The sequence below is a fragment of the Acanthochromis polyacanthus genome, chromosome 12 (genome assembly GCF_021347895.1).
Source record: "Acanthochromis polyacanthus isolate Apoly-LR-REF ecotype Palm Island chromosome 12, KAUST_Apoly_ChrSc, whole genome shotgun sequence".
NCBI classification, from domain to species: Eukaryota; Metazoa; Chordata; class Actinopteri; family Pomacentridae; genus Acanthochromis; species Acanthochromis polyacanthus.
The window spans coordinates 19,543,518-19,566,853 of record NC_067124.1 but is presented as its reverse complement, the minus strand read 5'-3'; the positions used below and the strand labels follow the sequence as shown (position 1 = coordinate 19,566,853).

Sequence of the window (23,336 nt, the reverse complement as noted above, 5' to 3'; positions counted from 1 at the left end):
AATAACAACAAAGAAAGACAATAACGAGGTAACAAATCCCAGACAGAATGGAGGATTTATGCCCCACCCCTTCATTGTCTCTTATTTATTGTTTTTTTATTGTTGAGTATTTATATCTATTTCAACCTTAAGTCTGATTTTGTTGAATTCATAGTCCTGTTTTTTTTATAGCGCTGACTTTTCCCATTAAAAAGGGCTTCACAGATAACGTTCACTAATAACAGTTAATACAGTTTTATTACACCAGTCTGTAGCTTCATATGGCTGACTTCCATTCAAAATGACTTAGCCTGTTGCTCTCTCACCGGTAGTTTAAACACACCATAAATACCTAGTCGAGTCTTCTCACCTAGTGGCCAGCAGGTGGAGTGATGGTGTCTTACTGGAAGTTACCCCGTTCCAGCGAGAACTCGGAAAGAGCCTCCTGCAGCCTGTGGTGCTCCTCTTCTACATTCTGCAACACACAAAATCAATATCACCTTAGGAATTGAGAACGTGCACGCACGCACGCACGCACGCACGCGCACGCACACGCACGCACACACACACACACACACCTCCTCTTAACATCCTCTCTTCGTCTCCCTCGCTGTTTTTCTGACACATCCCATTGCAAGCGCTGGACATAATAGCCATTTTTACAGAAGTCCAATTTCACAAGGCAATTTTGAGCGAAGCAATAACAGCAGTGGTTAAATGGTTTTCTATTCTCTAGTTTCTCTTTTGTGCCATTTGGCCCCATTTGTCCACCACTCCCTCCTTACTTAAGTTATCCTCGCTGCAATCCTTGATGCCAAACTCTGTGCCTCTTTCCAGTCAGCTCCCATCTTTTGTTATGTCTCACATCTTCATCTGACCTTGTCATACTACCTGCTCGCTGCTCAGAGATTTTTCTCTACGTTCTTATCCATTCAACTCTGTGTTCACCTGTAGTCTCTCTAGTTGTTTCTCCAGGCTCTGCAGCCTCCTGCTCACTTCCTCCATTCTCTCCTGGGATAAAACCAGGGGAGCACTGATGCTCTTCTCTTCATCTCCTTTCGTCTCTTCACCTTCTTTGTTACACGTGTTGACGTTTACCGCTTCAGCCTCGCTGTCTCTGGTTGGATTTTCCTCTGTGGAAAGAGAGACTCAGTTTGGATGTGTTTGCGGTCAGCTGTGTTAGCAGGTTGCATTAAATGTAAAAATGATTAGCAGTAGAAAATCCTTTGACGGTGCAAACTCGCTGACACAATGTGACTCCAAAATAAGGCTGACTGTATTTAATAACTATTTTGTTATGTGAGAAGGAATAGGAATTCATTTATTGTTCATTTTTACTTCGTGGCAAAATAGGTCATCTAATTTTACTTTTGCAATGAACATGAGGAAAATCAATTCTGCCATGAAGAAGTAAATGAAAACTGTTGATAGCTGCAAATTATTCATATTAATAACTCAGAAGTTGCAACACATGCAGGTGGTTTTCTGACATTACACAACATGGACTAATAGGACAAAAAAAGATTTGTTTTTTTTACACTTGCTTCCAGTCTTTATGCTAAGCTAAGCGAACAGATTGTTGGCTCTGGTACCATATTTGGCTTATAAATATTAGTGGTATTACGGCCCTCATCTATGTCTCTGAAAGAAATCAAACAGATGTTTTTTTTGAAAAATATCAAAACTATTACTTGAAATAAAACACAAACCTGTTGGCTGACAGCAATCCGTTTCTTGATTGAGCCTCTCTGATTGCTCCTCTTCATTTTCTTCATCAGGCCTTGAGTCGTCTGATAGACTGATGCTGCCTATCAACAGTCTTTTCAGTGACATGACTACGACAGGAGACAGATCAAGTGGTTTCATTAGAAGGACAGGTAGGTGAGCGACTATTGAAGTAGGAAAAGACAGAAAAAACACAGTCTATATACAAATAGAGGTACAAGGAAGACCCGTATTTACCCTCATCCAAAGCCCGACTGGCCAACTTCTCCTGAATGCTGTTGGAGTGGCCTATCAAGTCAAAGCCTTTATCTGACAGGAAATCAATTAGTCTGTGTCGGGGATCTGGAGACTTCAAACTGTCCTTGTCTCGATCTACAGACAGAGACCAGGCTTAACTCTGGATCATACATTCAGAAATGTGTAACGTTGGTAAATTTTTTCTATTTATTAAGTGCTAAGCTAACAAAGCGCTGCGGCCTCACCAGTGCTGTTTTTCAAACTTCCATTCTCAGTCAGGCTCACAGGAGGGTGTAGCCTGACGGAGAGAAAATGACAAAAGAAGTGTGAATTTTGGCAGGCAAGGAACAATGTCTATATATATATAAAAAACCACACACGTGCATACAGTGACACATACGTGGAGGGACTGAAGGGAGCTCCTCCACCTCCTGGAGGCAGTGGCAGCCTCATGGGTGCACCGCTGTTTTTCAGATCACCTACCGCTGACTTTATCACATCAGTCCAACTAAAAAATATACACACAAATATGGTTACAAATCATCCTTTGATTTAACCTCAAACATGATTATTCTGTACAATTTTCTTCGACACTCACGCTTTCATTTCTCCCACAGACTGAGCCACGAGTTCATAGATTTGAGCACCACTGTCCCAGGTAAATATCACGTAGAAAGCCTTTCGATCTGGCAGAAGAGGAAAAAACAGCAATTGGAAGGCTGACTATTATTGATCTCACCATGGAAGTGACCTCTGCTCGTTTGCAAACCCAAGGTACTGTTTTAAACAGCTAACCTGTGGCGACCTCACGGAGGAAAACTGAGTCCAGCTTGATAATGGGGCTCAGCATCTGCTTGCCCTCCTGCACAGCGATGTTACTCTTGCTCTGGCATTTGAGGACCATCTTGTCATCTTGCTTCTGTAGGAGCACTAGCAGGTCACTAAGCAACACACACTGCACCTCTGTGAGACAGGGAGAAGAAGGGGCGGGGCAAAATGATAAGACAGTCAGAGAAGAACTATTTTTATTCCCACAAAGAATACTTAAATCAATGTGTAGCTACCTCATTTAGACAGTTTTTAGATAGTCATATTTATCAGTACATTTTTTTTTTTTTTACAAAATAATTTTCGGAAGTGGTAAAAGATGCACTGATAATAAAGCTCATAACCTATGGTTTGTAGTGTTGTAATTAAACACATTTGTCTTTCTCTTGCATTGAATTTAGGTTTAGGGAACTGAGCTGAACTAATAAATACAAAAAAGGTAGCAAAGGGGTCACTGTGCTCTAAGTCAGCCAGCTGCAGTGCACCTGGGTTTCCTGTTATGGCTATTTCTGATGAACACATTTTAAAAAGGGAAATGAAATTAGAAAAAAAAACATACACCATTTTTGGCCTAAATAAACTCTGACATAAAGTCTTCTTTACCTTTTGGTAAAGCAAATAATACATATTGAAGTGTGTTTAGCAGTTACCGGACAAATAAATTGTTTAATTTAGATGCTGAAAAAACTTAAGAAAAAATGTTTAAATCTCTGAGATTTCTGACCTTGTTGCTGAAAAAGCAAAGGATCAAAAATGCATTTCATGTAAACACAAGCATATACAGTATTTACCAATAGCCTTCTCCTTGGTGACTTTCCAGGTCAGTTGGCCTTCATAAAGCATCTTCTTCTGAGTCAAGTCAATGTTCTATTAAAGACAAATGAGTTAATAACAACAAAATCTTGTAAATAAAACTCTGTATGCAACCTCACATGAATTCTATTGAAAGAAACTTACTTTATATTCAGTATAAAGCTCGGTACTGGGTTTAAGACCTGATGTGTCCAATCTACGCTGGTAGTCCTTCACAGTCTGGGAACAGAAAGAGAAATTAGGGGGTCTGACTGTACTCTATCTGAGAGCTCAGCACTGAACCAGAAGTAGCCTAACAAGCAGAAATGTTCACAAGTCTTAAAATGAATTTACTCAGCCGCAGTTGGTGCTGAATTACTATATAACAGTTTGTGGAGTGGTGGATTGTGTCTCTCTTACCAACAGGTTCTCCATTACTTTGACCTCCTCGTTGACATGGTTGAGGATTTTTCTGCAGCATTCTGCACTCTGCTGGATGCTCTCCTTCTCTGTTGGGTTCTCTGTGGAGAGACCAAAAGCAGAGGTGAGGAAAACAGTTTGCACAACAAAGCCACAAATCACAAGAGCTCTGTTGTGCATTATTCAAATGCCTTCAGAAATATATATGGGGAGGCCAGTCGATAAAGTATTTGTCAGAAAAAAGAGTTTAATGTCGCAAAGCTGACTGGCAGGGTGTTAAAATGTATGATTTCAGGTCAAAAATGTGCTCATTGCTCTTTTTCTAAACAGTTGCACAAGTCGGTTTATTCATAGGGCACAGGATGGATAATTTCAGTGATTAAAGTCATTGCTCACAGAACACTTTTGAGAACAGATATAAATCAGCTGTTTAATATATATATATATACACACACACGCAGACACAGTATCAATATATCTGTATCAATGTAAGCACATGCATACTGACACATACAAACTACAAGCAGGCCTAGGACACACACTCACCTGTGTTCTTTGCAATATTCTCCAACAGCAATGGATACTTGGTCAGTCTCTGCATCTCTATAGGAATAATGTCCTTGAGCTGCAGCCTGCGGCACTGGGGCTTACTCTCTGCCTCCTGGGATAAATGCACACAGAGTCAGAAAGAGACCATTTACGTGACTTCTTGCATGGCCCTGTCTCTGTGAGTACATCCACGAATGTCTCTGTTAGGTTACTGAGAATATATTTTTGGGTAGTCAGTCAGTTTTCTGTGTGTGTGTGATACCTGTATAAAGGAATTGAAGCGTGGCTCTTTCCTCTGTCTGCTCTTAATCTGATCCAGGGCCCATGACTGGTGACTGCAGAATCGGGCTGTCAGCTTCTGAAACCACTCACCCTCTGTACCACCGAACTAAAACAGACAGACACGAAACACTAAGATCACACATGGTGTTGTGCCAGCCAGGAGTAAATAAAATGAGAGGAATAAAGAGAAGTACAAACTGAAGAAGAGCTGAAAGGTGTAAACATCAAAAGGTAGATGAGAAACATACGTGTGTTGATATTATAGTCGATATTTTCTTATAGACATCTTTCAGCATTTTCTAAAACTGCAAAATCCTATTTTGAACAGATATAATTTCAAAAGGGATACATTATGAGGACTCACTCTGTTGAGCACTGTGGTGCTGATGGATTTAACTACGAAGTTGTCTTCCCGCCGCAGCTTTTTCAGGTTCTCGTAGAAGTTATCTGAGACAAGAGCCAGAGACAAACACATAGTGTCTTTCCTAAATGTCCTAGCAGGTTAATTAGCACTAGGCGTGCTCTGTGTAACATTAAACTAATGGTGTGAGCAACAAAACAGACACAGAAGACCAGCACTAATACAAATCATAACAGCACTGAAAGAAGTTGGGTATTGTAAATATTGTGCATGCTGCGACTGAATTTAAAGAGAAAATTTTTGAATTTGACCACAGGCAGAAGGACAGGAGCGAGCAAATTTAATGTGTCTGACTTTGGGAGGACAAAAACAATTCAGAAATCCTTAAGCAGCAGCAGCAGCAGCACTCACAGTGCATTTCAATGATCTCATCGAGGTTGGGGAAGATGGTCGCCAGCTCAGTAGCAGTCAGGAGTTCTTCCCTCTCCAATGGTTTGGAGAAGACCATCTGAAGGACACTTAGCATTCTCACATGGGCATGCTCTGTTGCAAACAACTCTGACAAGGGAGAAGGTAGGTACAGAATGAGTTATGCAAAAAACACCATCAAAAATAGTCCATAATGCAGACTCATTTTAACTGCACATTTGTTTTCTTCTTCATCATCTTCTTTATCCGTCGTCTTCTCACCATTAATAACTTCCTGCCTTTTGGTCTCCTTTTTGTTGAGGCTGGACAAGGCTTCAGGAGAGGCCAGCTCTCTCCAGTTGGCTGGGTCCTGCTCAAACTCCAAGAGACGTGGCTCCATCTCCTCCAGCTGTGGTGACGGACAGGTGGGGGACTGGCCAGGTCCTTCAGGAACTAAAACTGTTCCATCAACACTAACAAATGAATGGAGTGGAAGAAAAACCAGTTTAGAACGTGTATTACAACTTAGAAACAAAAGTGAGGACCCACGACCCTATCCAGTGATGGGAGACGCACTCTGGCAACACAAGTGAAGGTTGCTGGCTGTGGCACAACTCTAGCTATAAACGACTGCTGGTCTTTCTAAATGTCTACCAGGAAATTGTAGACATTAAATAATATAAGGAAGTTAAACAGCTTGACAAACACCTCACAGATGAGCTACAAATAAATGTGTTGTTAATCTGCTCGTCTGACATTTTTTAGTGCATGTTAAGATGCCGTTTTGCAAAATCACGTGTCCACTAGCTACTGACAGTTTACCCTCATAAAATGGTAGCAGTAGCGGTACCAAATTAAAATTTTTCAACTGCAACGTTAAGTGATTCAAGAATAAAACTTTACCTTGCTTTTGATTATTGTATTAATGAGTTGGCAATACAAACAGAGAAATGTATTTTTTGAGTGATGCTAATCTCCGTTAGCGTACTCAGGACACATCAGGATTCACCACCAACCAATTGTTTATGGTATTGTTTAAGTCCTTCCTGATTATTTTGTGGCTCCTTTAGTGTAACTGTTTCATCTGTCAGTATCTGACATGCTGTCTGTCCCTGCTGTGCACCTCTCCAGCCAAAGAGGCATTAGGAGGGGCTGTGCCCATCTTACGGATGGAGTTGCTGGGGGGTGAGCAGGGCAGTTGGTGTTGTCGTTGTAGAAGGTGGCTGAAGGTCCACATCGCTACGGGAGCGAGACTGTTTAGCCCGAGAAGAGCCACGGCGCCGATACGAGTGCCGGTCCACACGTGCACTCTCGCTGCGCCCCACTTTCCTACTGGGAAGGAGTGGAAGAGGATGAGGGAGATGAGTTTAAGATGAGATAGGGACAGAATAAAGAGGGGAAAAGACGGGTAGAAAAGAAAAAAGGCAACAGGAAGGCCAAAGAGGAAAACAAAAGTGTAGATGGAAGAGACAAAGGGAGGCATAAGAGTGAAAAGCAGAGTCCAAAAGACAGTAAAGAGGAAGTAGAGAGCAAGGACAGAATTTGAGTACATTTTGTGGTTCAAAAGAATGATGGATGAGTTAAGTCAGAAGAGGGTTTACACAAAAAAATTATCCAAAACGGATAAAAGAAATCACATCAATAAAGACAGAGAGAAAATGAGTGACAAATATGCATGACGTGTCATGCATATATTGACTAGATAATGAAACATAGAATATGTTTCCTACATTGTAGAAATGGCAGCACTTGAATGCCAATCTACAAATGTATGTTAACAAAGTAGCCATGCATTGCTTCTACATATAGTGCACTGTACTGCGCAAAAAAAATTCACCTGAACTGTAGCAGTCCCTTTAACTTTTCTACTTCACACAACGAGCATACACGTCAGCTAAATATAATCCAACAATCAAACTAAATCTAATTCCTTCACAATCAGAATAAAAATACTTAACCGTGTTTGTGTTCTGTATCTGCAAACAAGTACAAGGTTGAATGTGAGGTGTAGTTGCATGTGAGTGTCGTCTTTTGTGTTTGTGTTTGCGTGACATGTGATCAGTATAAGGCCTGAAGCATGTCCATGACTCTGTCAAGGCGCTGACACCCACCTTGTCTTCCGTCTGTAAAAACACGGGACACCACATTGTTACACACTTGCTTATATAGAACTATTGCAAGCTAAAGAAACCTCATAACATGCAAATGCACACCCCAACATAACAACCTACACAACTGTTCAAACCACTCTCCAAGTAGCATGCCAAATACGATGCCAAAGCCCCTGGCACAACATGTAACCGCACATACTGTGGAGACAAGCAGGACAAAGGATGGGTCCTGATCACGACAGACACAGACACCTTGGAAAGCACATGGCATGAGCAGCTAAAACGAACTAAAAAAAGAACAGAACTAAATGAATTGTTGATTTTTGACTATTAACTAAGCAGCACAATGTGAAGATTAGCTTCCGTGTCTGAAACCTAGCTGAAGACAAGTTGTCAATATTCAAAATTTTTAGAATTTTAAACAAAATTCAGACAAAACATTACCATTTTAATGCTAAACCTGTCACATAAAAACCTGCAGCTCATAACTAGTGCTTTAAAGTTGTAACTATTACTGACGTCTCAGCTTAGAAGAGACACAAGTCTATTGCCAAAATGTACCTGAATCCAAAAATAAAAAAACCACAAGATATTCAGAAACATACATTCTCTGCCGATAAGCGCAAAAAAACTGCAATAGCTCTTGTCATGAACAAAAGGAGATGCACAACAGGTCACACACAAAAACACAAAAGACAGAATGATATCAGGAAGACAGCACATATGCCATTGTGAGGAAGAAAAAGGAGAGAGGGGATAAGGGAGACGAAATGAAAAGGGCTGGTGGGAAAATCTGGGTCCAAGTTCACCTGGTGAGGGTCCTTCCAGAACTGCAGGATCTGTTAGCTAGCGAGCAACGGGCAGCATGACAAAAGCTAGCACACAGCAGGGACAGACTGCTGGGGGAGTTTTACCACGCTCCCTCAGCCTGAGCAACTCAGAGAGCAATTCATTTCACTTCCCCATTCTATCCCTGGTTGTTGGTGTTTACACCTACCATACAGTCTAACTATAATCTGATTACAACGTCTAATCCTGTATATGCTTAATATTCTCTTGGTGAGTCACTGCACTGCAGTCATAATCTCACTCCATTGATAATACTCTGTTTATTACCATCTCTGTCCTCCTCACCTGTCTTTCTCCACAGTCTCATCTGTGGGTGCGTCACAAGGTGAGCTGGGCTCCCCAAAGGTTGGCCCACCAGAAATCCCGACGGGGGAAACATCACCCCCGTCTGACAGTACTGGGGGCTCTAAGCGATTGCTAGAAAGACCTAGAAAATTAGAAAACTATGTATTAGTCATTTTTTCTGTTAAATAAAAGTTATTTGGCACCTTTATCTAACATTATTTTACAAGAGAAAACTATTAAAATGAGTTACAAGGCTGATACATAACATGTCAATGTTTCTATGCCTAAATACATAAATTCCATAGTTATCAAAGGTGTATTATATCAGTTGAATGAATATATATATATATATATATATACACACACACACACATATACATACACACACATCATAGACCCTTGAATTATATACTTTTAAAACATGTTTATCTGTAAGCAATCAATAAACTGCTTTAAAAAAATAATTTCAAAATATTTCAATATTTGAAATCTAATTAAATTATGAATCTGAAAAAAGTGCATTTTCAGGCACTTTATACCATTAATACCAAAGGTAACAGGAAATGAGAGTATACAGAGGGCAAAGACTTGTAAAGCAAGGTTAGGCCACCAAGCTGTCTCTTAAAATTTTATCTTTTGTTACTTTCCTGCTTTAAAAAATTATAGCTTGCATTTTGTTGATAGATACAATAAAGACGTGGTTTCATTGATGGCAATGTTGCTCAGTTGGTCTACCACATTGATACAGACTGAAAAAAACTACTGGATAGACTGCTCTGAAATTTTGTACAGATATTCATGGTCTCCAAAGAATGACTCCTACTTAAACTAATGAACCCAAGAGGTTTGACCATAAGGGTTTAGATTTCAGTCTTTGTCAGAAATGTTAAGACAACTACCGAATGGATTGCTATAAATGCATTCATATGATAATTTTTACTGATTTGGTGACTCCTGAATTCTCGTCTTGACAATATTTAGCCACTGCTAGCATGCTAATGAGCTAAGCTATGATGATATATCTCAGCATGTTGCAACTGTCACTGACCAAATAAACAGCAGCGTTTACTGAAAGCACACGTGTGCCCACATGAGTGTCACATAGGCGTATGAGTGGCTGTAGATTTGTCTTATATACCAATGTCAAGACCCAAGTCAATGAGCAAGTTTACCATCAGTGTGTAAAGACTCTGGGCTGTTGACAGTGCTGATGATGTTGTTGCCCGAACCATCACTGATCTCTAGTCCAGGCAGTGAGGCAGGGCTTCCACTGGAACCAGCCTTTCTGCTAGAGAGGGCAGGGACTGCAGGGTCAGTCAAGGAGCCTCTGCCAGGAGCAGGGCCTTTACGATCCAGAGCCACTTTCTCCTTTTCCGCTGAAGAAGGGAAAGAGCCAGTTATACAAGAGGTTAAGTATAAAAAACACAGATGCAGAAAAAACACAACCCAAAGCACCTCAACCAGATAAAAAAAAAAGGGACAAAAATTTTGTGAGACTGACAAACAGACAAGATGAGTATGGTGCAATCACAGCCTCCGTAGCAAACGAGGGGGTTAGTTCGGCACAGGGGAACATCCACTATCCTTCAAGTGAGATGAATATGCAATGTGTGAAGTTTTCTGCTGATTACAAACTACACACTGCAAACAAGTTCTTCAAACAACCACCCTGAAACACTAAATCAACTAAACAATGCTCATTCCACATTGATTTGTGACATGCAGACATGCTGATGAGTTGATTAGCTGAGATGTGACCATTCTACAGATTCACAGGGGTGGGTGGAGGGGATGGGGAAGGGATGGGAATCTGAACAGCTAGTACCTTTAGCCTCCGTTTCAGGTTTGACCTCAGCTGTTAACAGGAAAGAAGGGCAGGACAAAGTGTTCTCATATCCAGACCGTTCATGGATATTAAAATGTAAAAATATTACAACTTCAAATATCAATTTAAAACATTTTTATAACATAGAAAATGCATGTTGAGAGATTGTGACTATTTTCTATATCATTAAAAATGGTCAGAATTTAAACAGATACAAAAATCATTGTGTAAAAAGGTACATATTGAGGTTTCTAAAGCCACAAAAGCAGATACATACTGTTGCCTCCAATCCAGCTTGGAATGCCAGGAAACACTCCTCTGGGCTTGGGCTTTGTGGATTCATCCTTCTTATTCTGAAAAGATTTTTTTAAAAAATCAGTGAAGGGTAGCTGAGAAAGTCAAATTAAAGTCATAGTAAAAATACAAATGCTACTACACATGGGTATAATGAGGACTGTAGTGCATTTATTGGCCTGTTCAGGATAAGGATGTTGTCAATCTGCATAGATGATTGGTCTTTACCTTTACCAGCTTACTCCTGAAGAAGCCTCCTCTAGACTTCTTACTGTCCACTGCCCTGGATTTAACCCCGAGGTGCTTCATGTAGAAGGCCACTGCAGTAAAGATGGATTGGCTATAGGAGAAGTTAGGCACATGTGTTAATTAATAATATCTATTAAAGACGTTCTGTTTCACTAGATCAAAAAAATAGTTTAATTGCTTGACAAAACTAAAGCAAAATCAACTTCATTTTTTAAAAAATAGATGCAAATGTCCTTCCTTTACTTCACATTAAAAGCTGCAAAAAAAGTGTTTAAAAAAATGATAGAGCTGTGTCTTTGCATAGTCTCTGGTGTTATTGATAGTAATGCTGAGAGACTTACAAAAAATAGATAATGTACATGAGACAAGACAAGAGGGTGGAGATTAAAAAAAAAGGATGGACAAATGTAGCAAGGGGTAAAGGGGGATGAGGAGTTGAAATCATCCAGAGGAGGAGCATGAAGAGGAGGAGCTGAAAAGAGTGAGGAGGAGAGGGGGAATAAAAGGGCCACAAAGACACGAAGGAGGAGTCGAGGACAAAAAAAAAAGAGTTGGGAAAGGGAGGAGACCCTGGGGATGTGCACACAAAAGTCTCTCACATGAGAAGATACAACACAGTTTTCCAAAGCTTCCCGTCTGAATGCAGCGGCAAAGGAATGCAGTAAAAAATACACTTGAGCTGCAGAGGATTTACAATCTTAGAGGAGCAAATCCTACAAGATTTCTATGAGTGGATGCAATCATTTCTTTCAGTCAAATTTACGTATGAAAGATTTAGTTTAAAAAACACATAAAACAAATCAAGATTTTAGAATGCATCGCAGTCAATGTAAAAACAAATGCAGTGGCAGTTTTCCCAAAAATATATCCATCTATAGGACATAACTTAATGTGCGTTTGGTGCACTTGGATAGTATGTAAAATCTTGTGGCTTGACCACACCCATGTACATGGAAAGCATGCAGAGATTAAATCCACTACATGTGAACAAGCACCTACATAAGAAATATCTTAAACTTCATAAAAAAACATTAACTTACCATTTTTCATCGTCTGAGACAATCGTAGGTCTGAAAGAGAAGAAACAGGTGTCAGTCCACCACAGAGGTGAGAAACAGTGTTACTGATGGTGCAACGTCAAACTCACCTCTTTCTTTTAAGTAACATTTTTTCTTTCTCTTGTTCGACTGAGTATTAACTCTGTTTTGGGCCGGTGGAATCTAAAGTGATTGCGCTTTTCTTGATCCAACTCAAAACTGACTATTTTGTTTTTGTGTTCAGAGCTAAAGCTATTGATCATATTCTAAAATGTCTAAAAAAAGGTGGGAAAAAAAGGAAAAAAACAAACAAAAAAAAGATGCATCAAAAACCTTCCCGTCCTACTGCTATAGCAATTTTAAAACTCAGCTTGCACACTTCAAGATGCAGAAATAAGTCAAACTACTGTCTCCAGATGTCTAAAACAATCTGCTCCGGTTTGTCTCTCTGCTGTCTGCAACGGGAATCCCAAGTCATATGCTCCAGCACAGCGGAAGTATCTATTTAACCATGTTTTTGTCTGATGCAACATGCAGGCAAGACTGTGGAAATTGGATACTCAGATGAACATAAAGGATGGGAGGAGTTTCCCTGGGATTTCCCTGCATAATCCAATCAAATGGTCCGCTTGCCCTGTTTTGATCACAGAGAGACCAATGAGAAACAGAGGGGGCAAGGTCGCTGTGTTTGTGGATAAGTGAGAAGGGAATCGTGTGTGTGTGTGTGTGTGTGTGTCGAGGGGTGACCGAGTGCAAGAGTGCGAGAGACTGTGAGAGTACGAGGAATAGAGAGATAATTGTCAGGAGAAATGAATGGAGTGAAGCTGAATGAATCGTTTGTGCAACGGAAATAGAGATCCAACTGTGTGATAGTAACTGAGTGTGTCAAAAGCTGAATTATCGTGTCTTTGAAACAGACTTTTTGTGTCTTTTCCACTGACATTGTGGCTCTATCAACAGGATGAGTGCTGCTTGTGCACGGTGCATCTTCCTTCATTTCTGCTGTACATTTTTTTTTTGTTTTTTTTTACCTCTCCTGACAAGATGAAGTTAGACAGTATTCTGCCCTCTCCCTGGCCTCCTCTCCCTCTCTGTCTGACTCGTTTCTTGTACAGGATAACACATTGTAGCTGGCCACGGGGTCAAGGATAGATTAACTTTCCTCTAGATCTCATGCTTTCTTTATTTAACCATGTCCAGGGTAGTAGCTATCCAGCATCGATAACCCTCTGGCCCTTTCTCTCCCCTTTTCCTTTCCGCTGTATTACCCTCCCCCCCACCCCCAGTTGGCAAAACGCCAGTGGAGAGCCTTCCTGCCAGCGTGGCACAGCAGACTCCATCTTTTCCTCTCTGCCTCCTCGTTTTCTTCTTGCTATGTTGTGCTCTGTTTCAATCACGACTTTCTCTCCAGCTCTCCAGTCCAGTGAGCTTCTGTATTGCTTCACTTTGTCTCGAACAGGACGTCTGCACAGCTGATGTTGGCAGTATTGTTTTAAAGAAAGTGGAGCGACAACATAAGTGGAAACGCATCCACAAAAATCTGCTTTGCCACCTCAGCTAACAGACGAGTCACGCTCTTCATGAGGAAAGCAGCAAGTAACAGAGAGGAGATTCAAATAATGTTGCCATTGTTTAACAGCTATTTGAACATTTTCTTTTAGTAATACCTTCACAGTTCTTTTTTCTCATACAAAAAACATTCTTATGGAGTCATACTTGGCCTCTGTTCCTTACATGTTTCGTATATGAATCCATGCTTGTACAACTTTCAGTTTTTAGGTCAGTCAGTCACTCATATTTTTTTTATTCACCATTCAACAAAGACTTTCGTGGCTACTCAAGTAGTTTACATGTGCATGTCTTAGCAGAAAAGAATCGGACTTTCACCTTGGCAAAGCTGAATGCCCGAAATAATTCCACATAAGCACAGGACAAACACTCACTGTGTCTCAGACATCTTCTCCAGCAGGTTCTCAGCCACAGACTTTTCCTTCATTTCCATCGGGATGCGGTCGGTGGGATAGTGATTCTCCACATCATTTAGCTCAGCCTCACTGGGGGTCATACCCATCCTCCTCTTTTGCCTGTACGAGACAAAACAGGAGGAGATTGGCAAGTTCATCAAAAATAACAGCAAAAGCAGAACAGTGAAATACATAGCAAGTAGCTCTGATTTCCCAGTATTGCGAGGTGATCTCTTATGTTAGATGCACATAAATACATGGTGATCAGTCTATGTCTATGCCTGAAAAGAGGTTGTTTTTTTTTCGAGTCCACTGCTGAATAGCAACCTGTAAATTTAGGTAATAACTGATTGACCGATACTATTCCTGGATGTCGATATCGGTTTACTGTCTTCCGAAGTGGAAGCTACAGATGTGTAGTTGTTGCTGATATGACACTTTCTAGTGTGCTTAGAGGACTGCATTTCATACATGCACGGTAGGTTTGCATCTACCTACACGGCATCTGAACACTAATGCTGAACACATTCACCGGTGCCCTTGCAGGGTCATTTAGATGCTCTGCAAGGACAGTAGTCAAGTAAACACAAATTTTATAAGCATATCTGTAGCTTTAGCGTGATTTTACTTGCGTCTAAGATCAGTGTGTTTCCACTGCATCTAAATCTGAGGCAGTACTTCGAATGGTTTTGTTGTTCGCATGAAAGAACAAACCTACATATAGGGTTCTCAAGGATGAAGTACTATTGAAAAATAAAATGGGAAACAGAGAGCTCAAGATGACCTTTTCTGCTGTCTGTGCCAATGCTATTGAAAATAACAGAAAGTCCTTCCAGGAAATCTATATTACAATGAAATATACATGCATAATGGCTCTAATAATAAATAATATAATATAATTATACATAATACAACATATGATACATATTTTATATGGGAGAGAAAGCAAGGTCTTGAGTAAGTCCCTGTGTGCAACATGAAGGGTAGTTCTATTTTAACAGATGGTATAAATGGTCTAAATCTACATTTGTGCGATTTTTGCACATAATGATAGGCTATTTGAGGAGTTGCTCGTTCTTATCGTGGTTGAAGGAAAATCAAATAGCACACATAATTAAGGCAAGTAATGTGTGTTAGGATTACAGAACACTTGTCATGTCTTTCGTCAACCTATCAACACTCATCAATGGCTTCCTTTCTCATTAATTTCACTTTAAAAGCACATTTCACATTTGTTCTTTAAAGTTTTTGTTAATCATGCTGAAATAAACCAAAGGAAATCAATCTGAAGATGAATTGCTTTGCTAAATGGTTTCAGGTAACGATAGCTTATGATGTGTTGTAGTTACTGACTCAATTCATGCAAAAGAATTGGGATGATCATTTAAGTGTCAAGAAAACTAATCGCATTGTTTCCTGACATTCTGGCAATCTCATTTCCTCTCAACCACAATGGAAAACTGAAAAGGTGATTTTGGTACTTCATACTGATTAAAGGTGACTTCCTTGTTGGTAAACTGGCTGGCTGATTTGACTGAACACATTAAAAACCTCCAAAACAATCACAAAAAGGAGGCTGCCTTTTAGTAGTGATGAGAAACATGAAACAACCTCTCCACATTTCTTTAGGTTAATGCCCATTCTATAAAACAGAGTACAGTATACTATGCTGTATAAAAAGTCATCACAGCTTGAACTATAAGGTCTTCAACACATCAGTCACTCGTTCTTTTAACTGCAAAGGTTAGTGTTGTGACAATGCTGTGGCATGTTTGTTGTGGATTTACAAATTCAATACTTGTGGTTTAATAAAGATTGCCCTATACTGTTTGAGTAGAGTTGAAAAGCGATTAATCTCACCTGAAATCCTCCAACTGTTTTACCACTTCAGTAGTCTGCAGGTTCTGAACCTCCTGAGCAAAACGCCTTTGAGTCTCTTCTGAGAGCAGATCTGGACGGGTCCGGTCTTAAAGAAGGGAAAAAAGAAGAGTGAGTGAAAAGTCCAAAAATAGAAAGGGACACACCAAGCTGCACTGAGGTTTGTATAGATGGCAAAGAATAGATAACCATTTATAATGCATGCACATCTGCAAAATAACTTACCCAATTCATATGATATAGAAAGTGGTACTGTCACTCTGAGAATCTGCAATGTAAAGCAAATGACAAAATACGTACAATGAGAGAAATAAAAAAATATTACATAGATCATGTATGAGATATTTAAATTGACTGAGGCTATTTCTAAATAAAAAAAAACTAACAAATGTTTGGATTTTACTCTGTTATGAGTGGCCCTGAGAAAAAACTGGGTGCTGCAATAGCTATATATCACCACAAGGGGTCATTTTAACACTAGAAATTAAAAGAAGAAGAAAAAACCCAAAAAGAAACATTCCCAAAGGGAGATACAGGTCTGCATTCACATGAAAACGACCACACGGGTCAATGTTACGTCAATAAGTTCACCATAGAGCTGCGATTTTATTTTTTTTTTAAGACAGACTGAGAGAAGCTGATTCCTTCCAAAAGAGCTTTCTCATGATCCTGACAGGAAGCTGTGGGATGGGATGGAAGGACAGACAGACAGACAGAGCTACATGAAGCAGATGAGTTGATTGACATGTACAGTGCATGAGCTCTGAGGAGGAAATGTAACAGTGAGGTGACAAAGGCCTGGTGTGTGGGGAGAAGTGATGGAAATAGACAGGCAGATACTGAGCTGCTGCACAGACGGAACAAACACAACCGTGCACTTGCAAATAAACCATGTGCACGGCTCTCTCATGAGTCCAGCTGATAGACTACAGCTGAGCAGTAAAAAAATAATAAGTAAATGAACTGAATTGAAGTCAAATGCATCACATCTGCATCAGCTAAAGTAATCACAATAATGTAACCGGTCCAAACAGTGGAGGTCTTGATAGATCCAAATAGTTGGACCCAGCAAGAAAAGGAACTGTGTCTTTCTTCTTCAAATACGACATGAGCATTAAGACAAAACACAAAGCGGATAGAACCTTAGTGAACCCATTTAAGGAAACCGAATCATACTTCTAAGTTCACCAGAGTAGACACAGCGCCCTCCATAATTATTGGCAACCTGGTTAAGATGTGCTGAAAACCTTAAAATAAATTCAATTGTGTTTGCAGAAGCATACTCTCACACTGAAAACTGCTGAAAACTCTGTTATAGGAGAAGATTAGGTGCTGTTCTGTTGGGAAAAGAGGGTTGTACAAAGTATTAACATCAGTGGCGCTAAAAATTGTGGCACACGTGATTTGATGTAAAAGAATTATTTCTCAGTGTGTGATTTTTTTCACCCACTGAATAAATGCACTTGAATTAGAGGTTGGAGTTTCCTCTTTTTTTCATTGTGGTCCTATATTATGTAGAAAAAAGTGAATTTATTAGAAGCTAAAGAACACATCTTAACCAGGGGTGCCAATAATTATGGAGGGCGCTGTAAAGTGCATAACAATGTTTACCCTATTTTCAGTTTGTAACAATTCAGTAGCTTTCCATTTGTATCTGCTTGTATTTCGTACACTGAAATACAGGCTAATTTGTTACTTACGGCACCCTTGTCCAAGAAGGTATTGTAGAACTCCACAAACTGTTTCTTGGTCTCTTTGGCACTGAGGCTCCTGAAGAGGTCAGCATGGAGGTAACACAGCTGAGAGAGAAGAGGAAGACAGAATATCAGCGGATTTCAGTAGCTTTCAGAGTGGCACTGTGATGCACTGCAAAGTTTCCATTTCATTTTGTGGCACACAGCTGACTAATTATTACGAATCAACTATCATTACTACTAAAAGCAACACAAGCATATCCTTTCCTGCCATGCCACGCATTATAAAACGTTTATTTTACTTTCACTTGCCCTAAGAAGTCAGTCCTTAAACCACAGAGACAAATTAAATATTTCAAACCTAACGGAAATATCTGAAACAAAAAAAAAAAATCACACTATAATAATCATTTTCCATGGAGAATATTGGACACACACCAAGCCAAAAGCAGCTACTGATCCAAACCACAGATGCAGATTTTCAAACATACGTGTTATTGTAAACATGCTACGCTACTGATGCTGTGAAAACGGGAGGAAAAGCAGGGAGTGTGACAAAGGGAGGGCGCTGTGGCTGTAACAGTACCTGGGTGGGTCACAGTGTCTGCATGCAGAATAAAAGGGACATGACAGGCATGCTTTAGGACACCGCTGTCACACACATAGCCATACGCAAACACAAATGGGTAGAAGCCTCCAAATGTGGTGTTTTGTCTAAAAACACCTTGATTCCACACTACGTCATACTGGATACTACAGATGCTGTCTCATGTGTTTCACACAAGTTAAGGAAAGCTAGATAGTCTTGTGATGTTATGGCGGTTTGGATTTTATGATTAAATCATACGTAACAGGTGCAGTACTACCTCTTTATATGTATCATTAGTGTTACATTTGCAAACTGTCTGTTAATAAGCATGTTTTGAGGACCCTGTGATGATTTCATTATCATGAAGCTAGTTGGTTCCAGGCTTTTTCTTTACAGCCTGTTTGACTGGTCATTTTGAGAACTCGAATGAACTCTGTCGACACGTGGAGCTGCCATTTCCTTACATCTCAGTTTGTGAAAAAAAAATATGATCACCACATATTGATGGTGACCAGAAGATAAGGACACAGAAGAAACAACAATAAGAAGAATGTTGCTTTTAGAGTAACACAATTTACTTTTAATGCCAAAATTGGACGAATAGTGTGCCACACTCAAACAACCGAGATCTCCATCCTCTATTAATCAAAATAATAATCAACAGATTATTGATTAACTGAGTGATAATAGTAGTTTTCTGTATTCCCTTATTTCCTGTCTGTATCTTTGCTAACACTGTCAGATACAGGCAAAATAAATGTTTTCTTTTAAAAAAAATGAAATACACAACATGGCTAGAACCGATAATTATCATTGCCAAGAAAATAAAGATTTTGCAACAATCTTTTGTGGTATGAAAGAAGCAACAGACAGAAAATAAACACACCTGCAGTGTTTGGTGTTTCTATATGAGGAGCATTGCTATCAAAATTATCACTGATTCATTTCTTGTAAACTAACTGAACAACACTCAACCTAAACCAGTGCAGGTGAGGAGTTGTTTCAGCAATGATAGACAAACAAACACGCTGCGAATCTGTATCTACACAGACTCTGTAGTTGAGAGCAATCCAGAAGACTAAAACGGCTGTTTAGCTCACACTTGCATGAGCAAGTAAGATGCAAGCCATTACAGGGCATTGTTAAGATATCTGTATTGATTAAGACCGATGCACATCTCTTCTGTAAGACACGCATGAGATGGATGAGTGAAACACGGGGCTGAAACACATCCTGTGCAAAACAGAACGTTGTATTACCAGCTTTGCAATTCTTACCAAGGGAGCAGGGTCAAACTGTAGAATGACATGTTGCATGAAGACCAGCAGGTGGGTCGGCCGCTCCTTCAGCAGCTCTATGTTGCTGAAGTGCGGGGACTGGTCATCCGTCACCTGAGTCGGACAGAGAATAAACAGAGACAAGTATAAAAGGAGAAAGAATCGAGGACAAAACAAAATGAAGCTGAGAGGCAGAGATGACGTTGGATTCAGCGGTCATGCGCCACTCTTTTGTTCACTCACATCGTTCAGATCATTCTCAAAATCTTCATCCTCAGCCCCGATGATGCTCATAGCTGGGTTAGAGCAGTGAGCACCAAACGCACCCTGCTGTGGAGAGAGAGGGGGGAAAAAACAAGACAATTAGCAACCAGTATGTGCTATACTTTGAACTGGTAGGCCATCTCTTTGACGTCCTGAGCCCCCACTGAGCAGAGCCAGACATAAAGCCAGATTAGAGTTTGGACACGGTGAACTTTCCCAGTGTAAAATAACATCACGCAGAAAGATGGGAAATGTCCCCGTTTTCAATCCAGCCTCCTGGAGAGAGGCAGAGACGGGTCTGAAGCGTCATAATGCTTGTGGTCTTTGAATAACAAAGAGTTCTAGTTTAAGTAGAATCACATTCCCAATAAATAAAGCAAGGCAAAGAAATACAAGGGACTGTTTCACTGGCTTTTTTGATCATTCAAGTATTGCGCTTAAAAAAAAGTAACGTTCAGAAAATTTTTGTTTCAAATGAATCATAAGTCTTCTGGGAATCAGAATTTGATAATGAGTCATAATAAACTCATGATGAAGCAAAGGTTAAAAGTTTGATTTTGAGGATTTCAACAAGATGGGGGTGTTCTATGAAATGCTAAATTCCTCTTCCCCTAGGCGACACTAAAACATTTAGGTTAGATGGCTGAACTCAAGGGAATAATTCAGTGTTTAACTTGCATTGCAAAATAGCATTTTCAATTTGACCCGTCTCTGAAGTTTGGCCATATTTTGCCTCTGGGACTGTTTTTCGAGACGTGTATTGGGTTCAGTAAAACACTCAGCAACAGGCTCTCCTAAATACCATGACATAAAACGCCCCGGGTCTCAAAATGCAACTAATCTGAAATTAAAGGTTTATGCCAACTCTTGCCTTAGAAATCCGTGAATGGGGGAAAAAAAAATGCATCAGAGCGGGTGATGAATTTACCCCCACCCCTTTCAACCCACACCATTTCCTCTTCCCCAAAACACACAAACAAGACATAGTCCTTGTATTCAGTCCACTAAAGGCCACAGACCCAGAGCCGCCACCAGGGAACACCCAAAATGAACACACAAACACACATCAAAAAGCTACAATGTACGCTGCTAGGTGAGCACAGGGAACAGAGTTTATGTAGAGCCGAAGAGGTGCAAGTATGAATCCAAGTAAGGACAGAAAAATATATAAGTAAAACTGCAGAAGAAACCTTTGAAAAGAAGATTTCATCAAACACGTCAGTATTGTAAAGATTTTGATAAATTCTGGTGCATCTATATTATTCAGGTTTTGTATTAATTTTGTAAATTAGTCTTTGAGATCATCATTTACTGCAGGGCTGGGAAACTGATGATGATAATATAAGCTTGAGATCCTCAGGCAGCAGTCTCACTACACCTTTCCCGGAGTCGAGACTACAAACAACCAGTGAGTCTTTTCTGTCCAGTTTCAGGATACAGAGCGATAGAGGGAAACTGGGAGACAAACAGAGAGTGAGAGAATGTGTTCATTCATGGCCATATCCAGTAGGCTGCGAGTTGAGAAAGGCCAGTGTTGGAGCAACATGCGTAGGAGGGGTTAGCCAAACAGAGAGACACAGGCCGGTCAGGGCCATGGACGCACATCTGCATGGACATACACAAACACAATCAAACACACAGAGTCACACCTCTTTCATAGACACACAAACCCAGCCACCGACACCTTATCTAAATGAAGCCGCTGCAGCCACTTCACCAAAACAATGACTAAGTTGTTATGTCACCATGACACTCAGCAATGCTGCCAAAACCAATTTCCTGGTGGAAAGATAAAATGCTCTCATTCTTACACCGCAAGTGAAAACTTCAACCATTTTACTGCACATCTTGAGGCTTTAATGATAGGTGCATTTTTTTGAACTGGGAAAAACACAGAAATCGTGCATAATGGCGGTCACTTGTATTCACTTCTAGTTTCAACACTCTGTAGATGTTCATAAAGAAAGATTAGATTTATTTGGGCATGTAGTCACACCTACTTTGGAAATGAGTGACTTTAGAATCTATACAGCTAAGTGCACCTTCTACTCTTAGACGACTAATTCAGGCAAAAATCTTTGCCCTAAATCTTTACCCTCTACTGATAATTCTGCATGTGCTATTTTTATTACCGTCCGGCAAAACTGTGTTTTCCGGAAGGTATTGTTTTCAGCTGCATGGTCTTGCTTGCTTGCTTGTTTGTCTGTAACAATTTGGTTTCCACGCGATAACTCGATAAAATATTGATGTAGCCTCACCATATTTGGTACACAGCTGTACCATAATAAGACACAGGTCAACTTCGAATTTGGTGACCGTGACCTCATTTTCAAGGTCACAGGGGTCATCTTTGTCGGTCCAAGTTTGGTAAAACTTCTTGTTTCAGGTTTATTCTTTTTTCACCTGCTGGACTTGATCCACAATAAGGGTCCACTGATTGAAATATCAGTGCATGGCTGCAAAAAATAATTATTTTCTTCAGCATTTACTCTGCAGATATATTCCTTATTAACTCATTAACTGTTTGGTCTATAAAGCATGTAAAAAACAAACAAACACCTCAACAGAGTGCAAGATGATGTTACATGCTTTGTTATATCTGGCCAGCCTTCTCAATTTTTCATTTAAGATAATACAATAAAAAAAGGCAACAAATTCTCTAAGTTTAAAACCTGAAATTTTATCTGGAAATTGCTGTGAATAAATAATGTTTGATCAATGACTCAATTAGCAATTGCAGTTTTTAACATTAGGACAGTGACAGTGAATGATTTCTGCATTCTTCCCGGCTAACCGTTACATTCTGATTGCGATGCAAAAGCAGACCAAGTCCTTTAAAACTTTATGGAAAGCTGACTGCTGCTACAATACAGCACTTCTCAGCATTTCAGCCCCCTCATTACAGCTATTGCTGTAGCCAATCCTTTGTTTTTGTTATGTCTTGGTTGATTTCAAAGTAACTGTAATACATGATCATTCTGAGAGAGATAAATTGGTGTAGGCAGGGGAACGCTAACTGTGGTTTCTCAGAGGGAAGTAGGGAAGGTCATTTCCACTCTGGATTTAAAGAGCACGTGGCTACAGAAGGGCAGGACTGGGAGCCTGCTCTATCCAGGAGCCAAGTGGTGCATTCCAGCATATGGCACAGTTCAGACAACAGATGGAGACAGTCTGAGTTTCAACAGTAACCAGACCCTCTTCTCCTCACCTCCATTATATGAAAGCTGGCATAAGCTCTCCACTGTGAGGGTCTTTAATGGCTGATACAGCCATGGCCGAGGGTGGACGAGAAGACCATGAGTGTATAGTATTCGAACAGAGCGGCCCAGAAGTGCGGAGATACAGCTTTGGTGCTCCTGAAAGTCAGCAGCTGCCCCCCCAACCCCTCCCTCCCAACACATTCCAGTACTAACTAAGTGTCAGGTGGCATCAATCTAAT

At 40.2% G+C, this 23,336-nt stretch overlaps 1 protein-coding gene across 3 annotated transcripts in view; it reads right to left on the bottom strand.

Annotated features, from left to right (window-relative positions):
• Nucleotides 1–23,336, bottom strand: part of arhgef1b (Rho guanine nucleotide exchange factor (GEF) 1b) — a 41,034-nt gene that overhangs the window by 3,391 nt on the left and 14,307 nt on the right. Inside the window, exons 2-29 of one of the 3 annotated variants that reach the window (XM_022198013.2) lie at nucleotides 19,877–19,963; nucleotides 19,634–19,747; nucleotides 17,774–17,872; nucleotides 16,299–16,341; nucleotides 16,056–16,161; nucleotides 14,175–14,315; nucleotides 12,235–12,264; nucleotides 11,174–11,285; nucleotides 10,929–11,004; nucleotides 10,652–10,681; nucleotides 9,999–10,202; nucleotides 8,827–8,968; nucleotides 5,864–6,054; nucleotides 5,585–5,731; nucleotides 5,177–5,259; nucleotides 4,793–4,918; nucleotides 4,528–4,642; nucleotides 3,982–4,082; nucleotides 3,727–3,801; nucleotides 3,561–3,636; nucleotides 2,737–2,904; nucleotides 2,540–2,627; nucleotides 2,342–2,449; nucleotides 2,187–2,239; nucleotides 1,942–2,076; nucleotides 1,689–1,814; nucleotides 928–1,112; nucleotides 350–454 (exon numbers count right to left, since the gene is read on the bottom strand). In XM_022198013.2, coding sequence (XP_022053705.1) covers nucleotides 380–454; nucleotides 928–1,112; nucleotides 1,689–1,814; nucleotides 1,942–2,076; nucleotides 2,187–2,239; nucleotides 2,342–2,449; nucleotides 2,540–2,627; nucleotides 2,737–2,904; nucleotides 3,561–3,636; nucleotides 3,727–3,801; nucleotides 3,982–4,082; nucleotides 4,528–4,642; nucleotides 4,793–4,918; nucleotides 5,177–5,259; nucleotides 5,585–5,731; nucleotides 5,864–6,054; nucleotides 8,827–8,968; nucleotides 9,999–10,202; nucleotides 10,652–10,681; nucleotides 10,929–11,004; nucleotides 11,174–11,285; nucleotides 12,235–12,264; nucleotides 14,175–14,315; nucleotides 16,056–16,161; nucleotides 16,299–16,341; nucleotides 17,774–17,872; nucleotides 19,634–19,747; nucleotides 19,877–19,927 — 3,000 coding nt within the window. In that variant the 5' untranslated portion in view covers nucleotides 19,928–19,963 and the 3' untranslated portion in view covers nucleotides 350–379. Of the gene's footprint in view, nucleotides 1–349; nucleotides 455–927; nucleotides 1,113–1,688; nucleotides 1,815–1,941; nucleotides 2,077–2,186; nucleotides 2,240–2,341; nucleotides 2,450–2,539; nucleotides 2,628–2,736; nucleotides 2,905–3,560; nucleotides 3,637–3,726; nucleotides 3,802–3,981; nucleotides 4,083–4,527; nucleotides 4,643–4,792; nucleotides 4,919–5,176; nucleotides 5,260–5,584; nucleotides 5,732–5,863; nucleotides 6,055–8,826; nucleotides 8,969–9,998; nucleotides 10,203–10,651; nucleotides 10,682–10,928; nucleotides 11,005–11,173; nucleotides 11,286–12,234; nucleotides 12,265–12,341; nucleotides 12,773–14,174; nucleotides 14,316–16,055; nucleotides 16,162–16,298; nucleotides 16,342–17,773; nucleotides 17,873–19,633; nucleotides 19,748–19,876; nucleotides 19,964–23,336 lie in introns of those variants that run through there. The other 2 variants (XM_051956983.1, XM_022198014.2) reach the window with 2 other exon arrangements.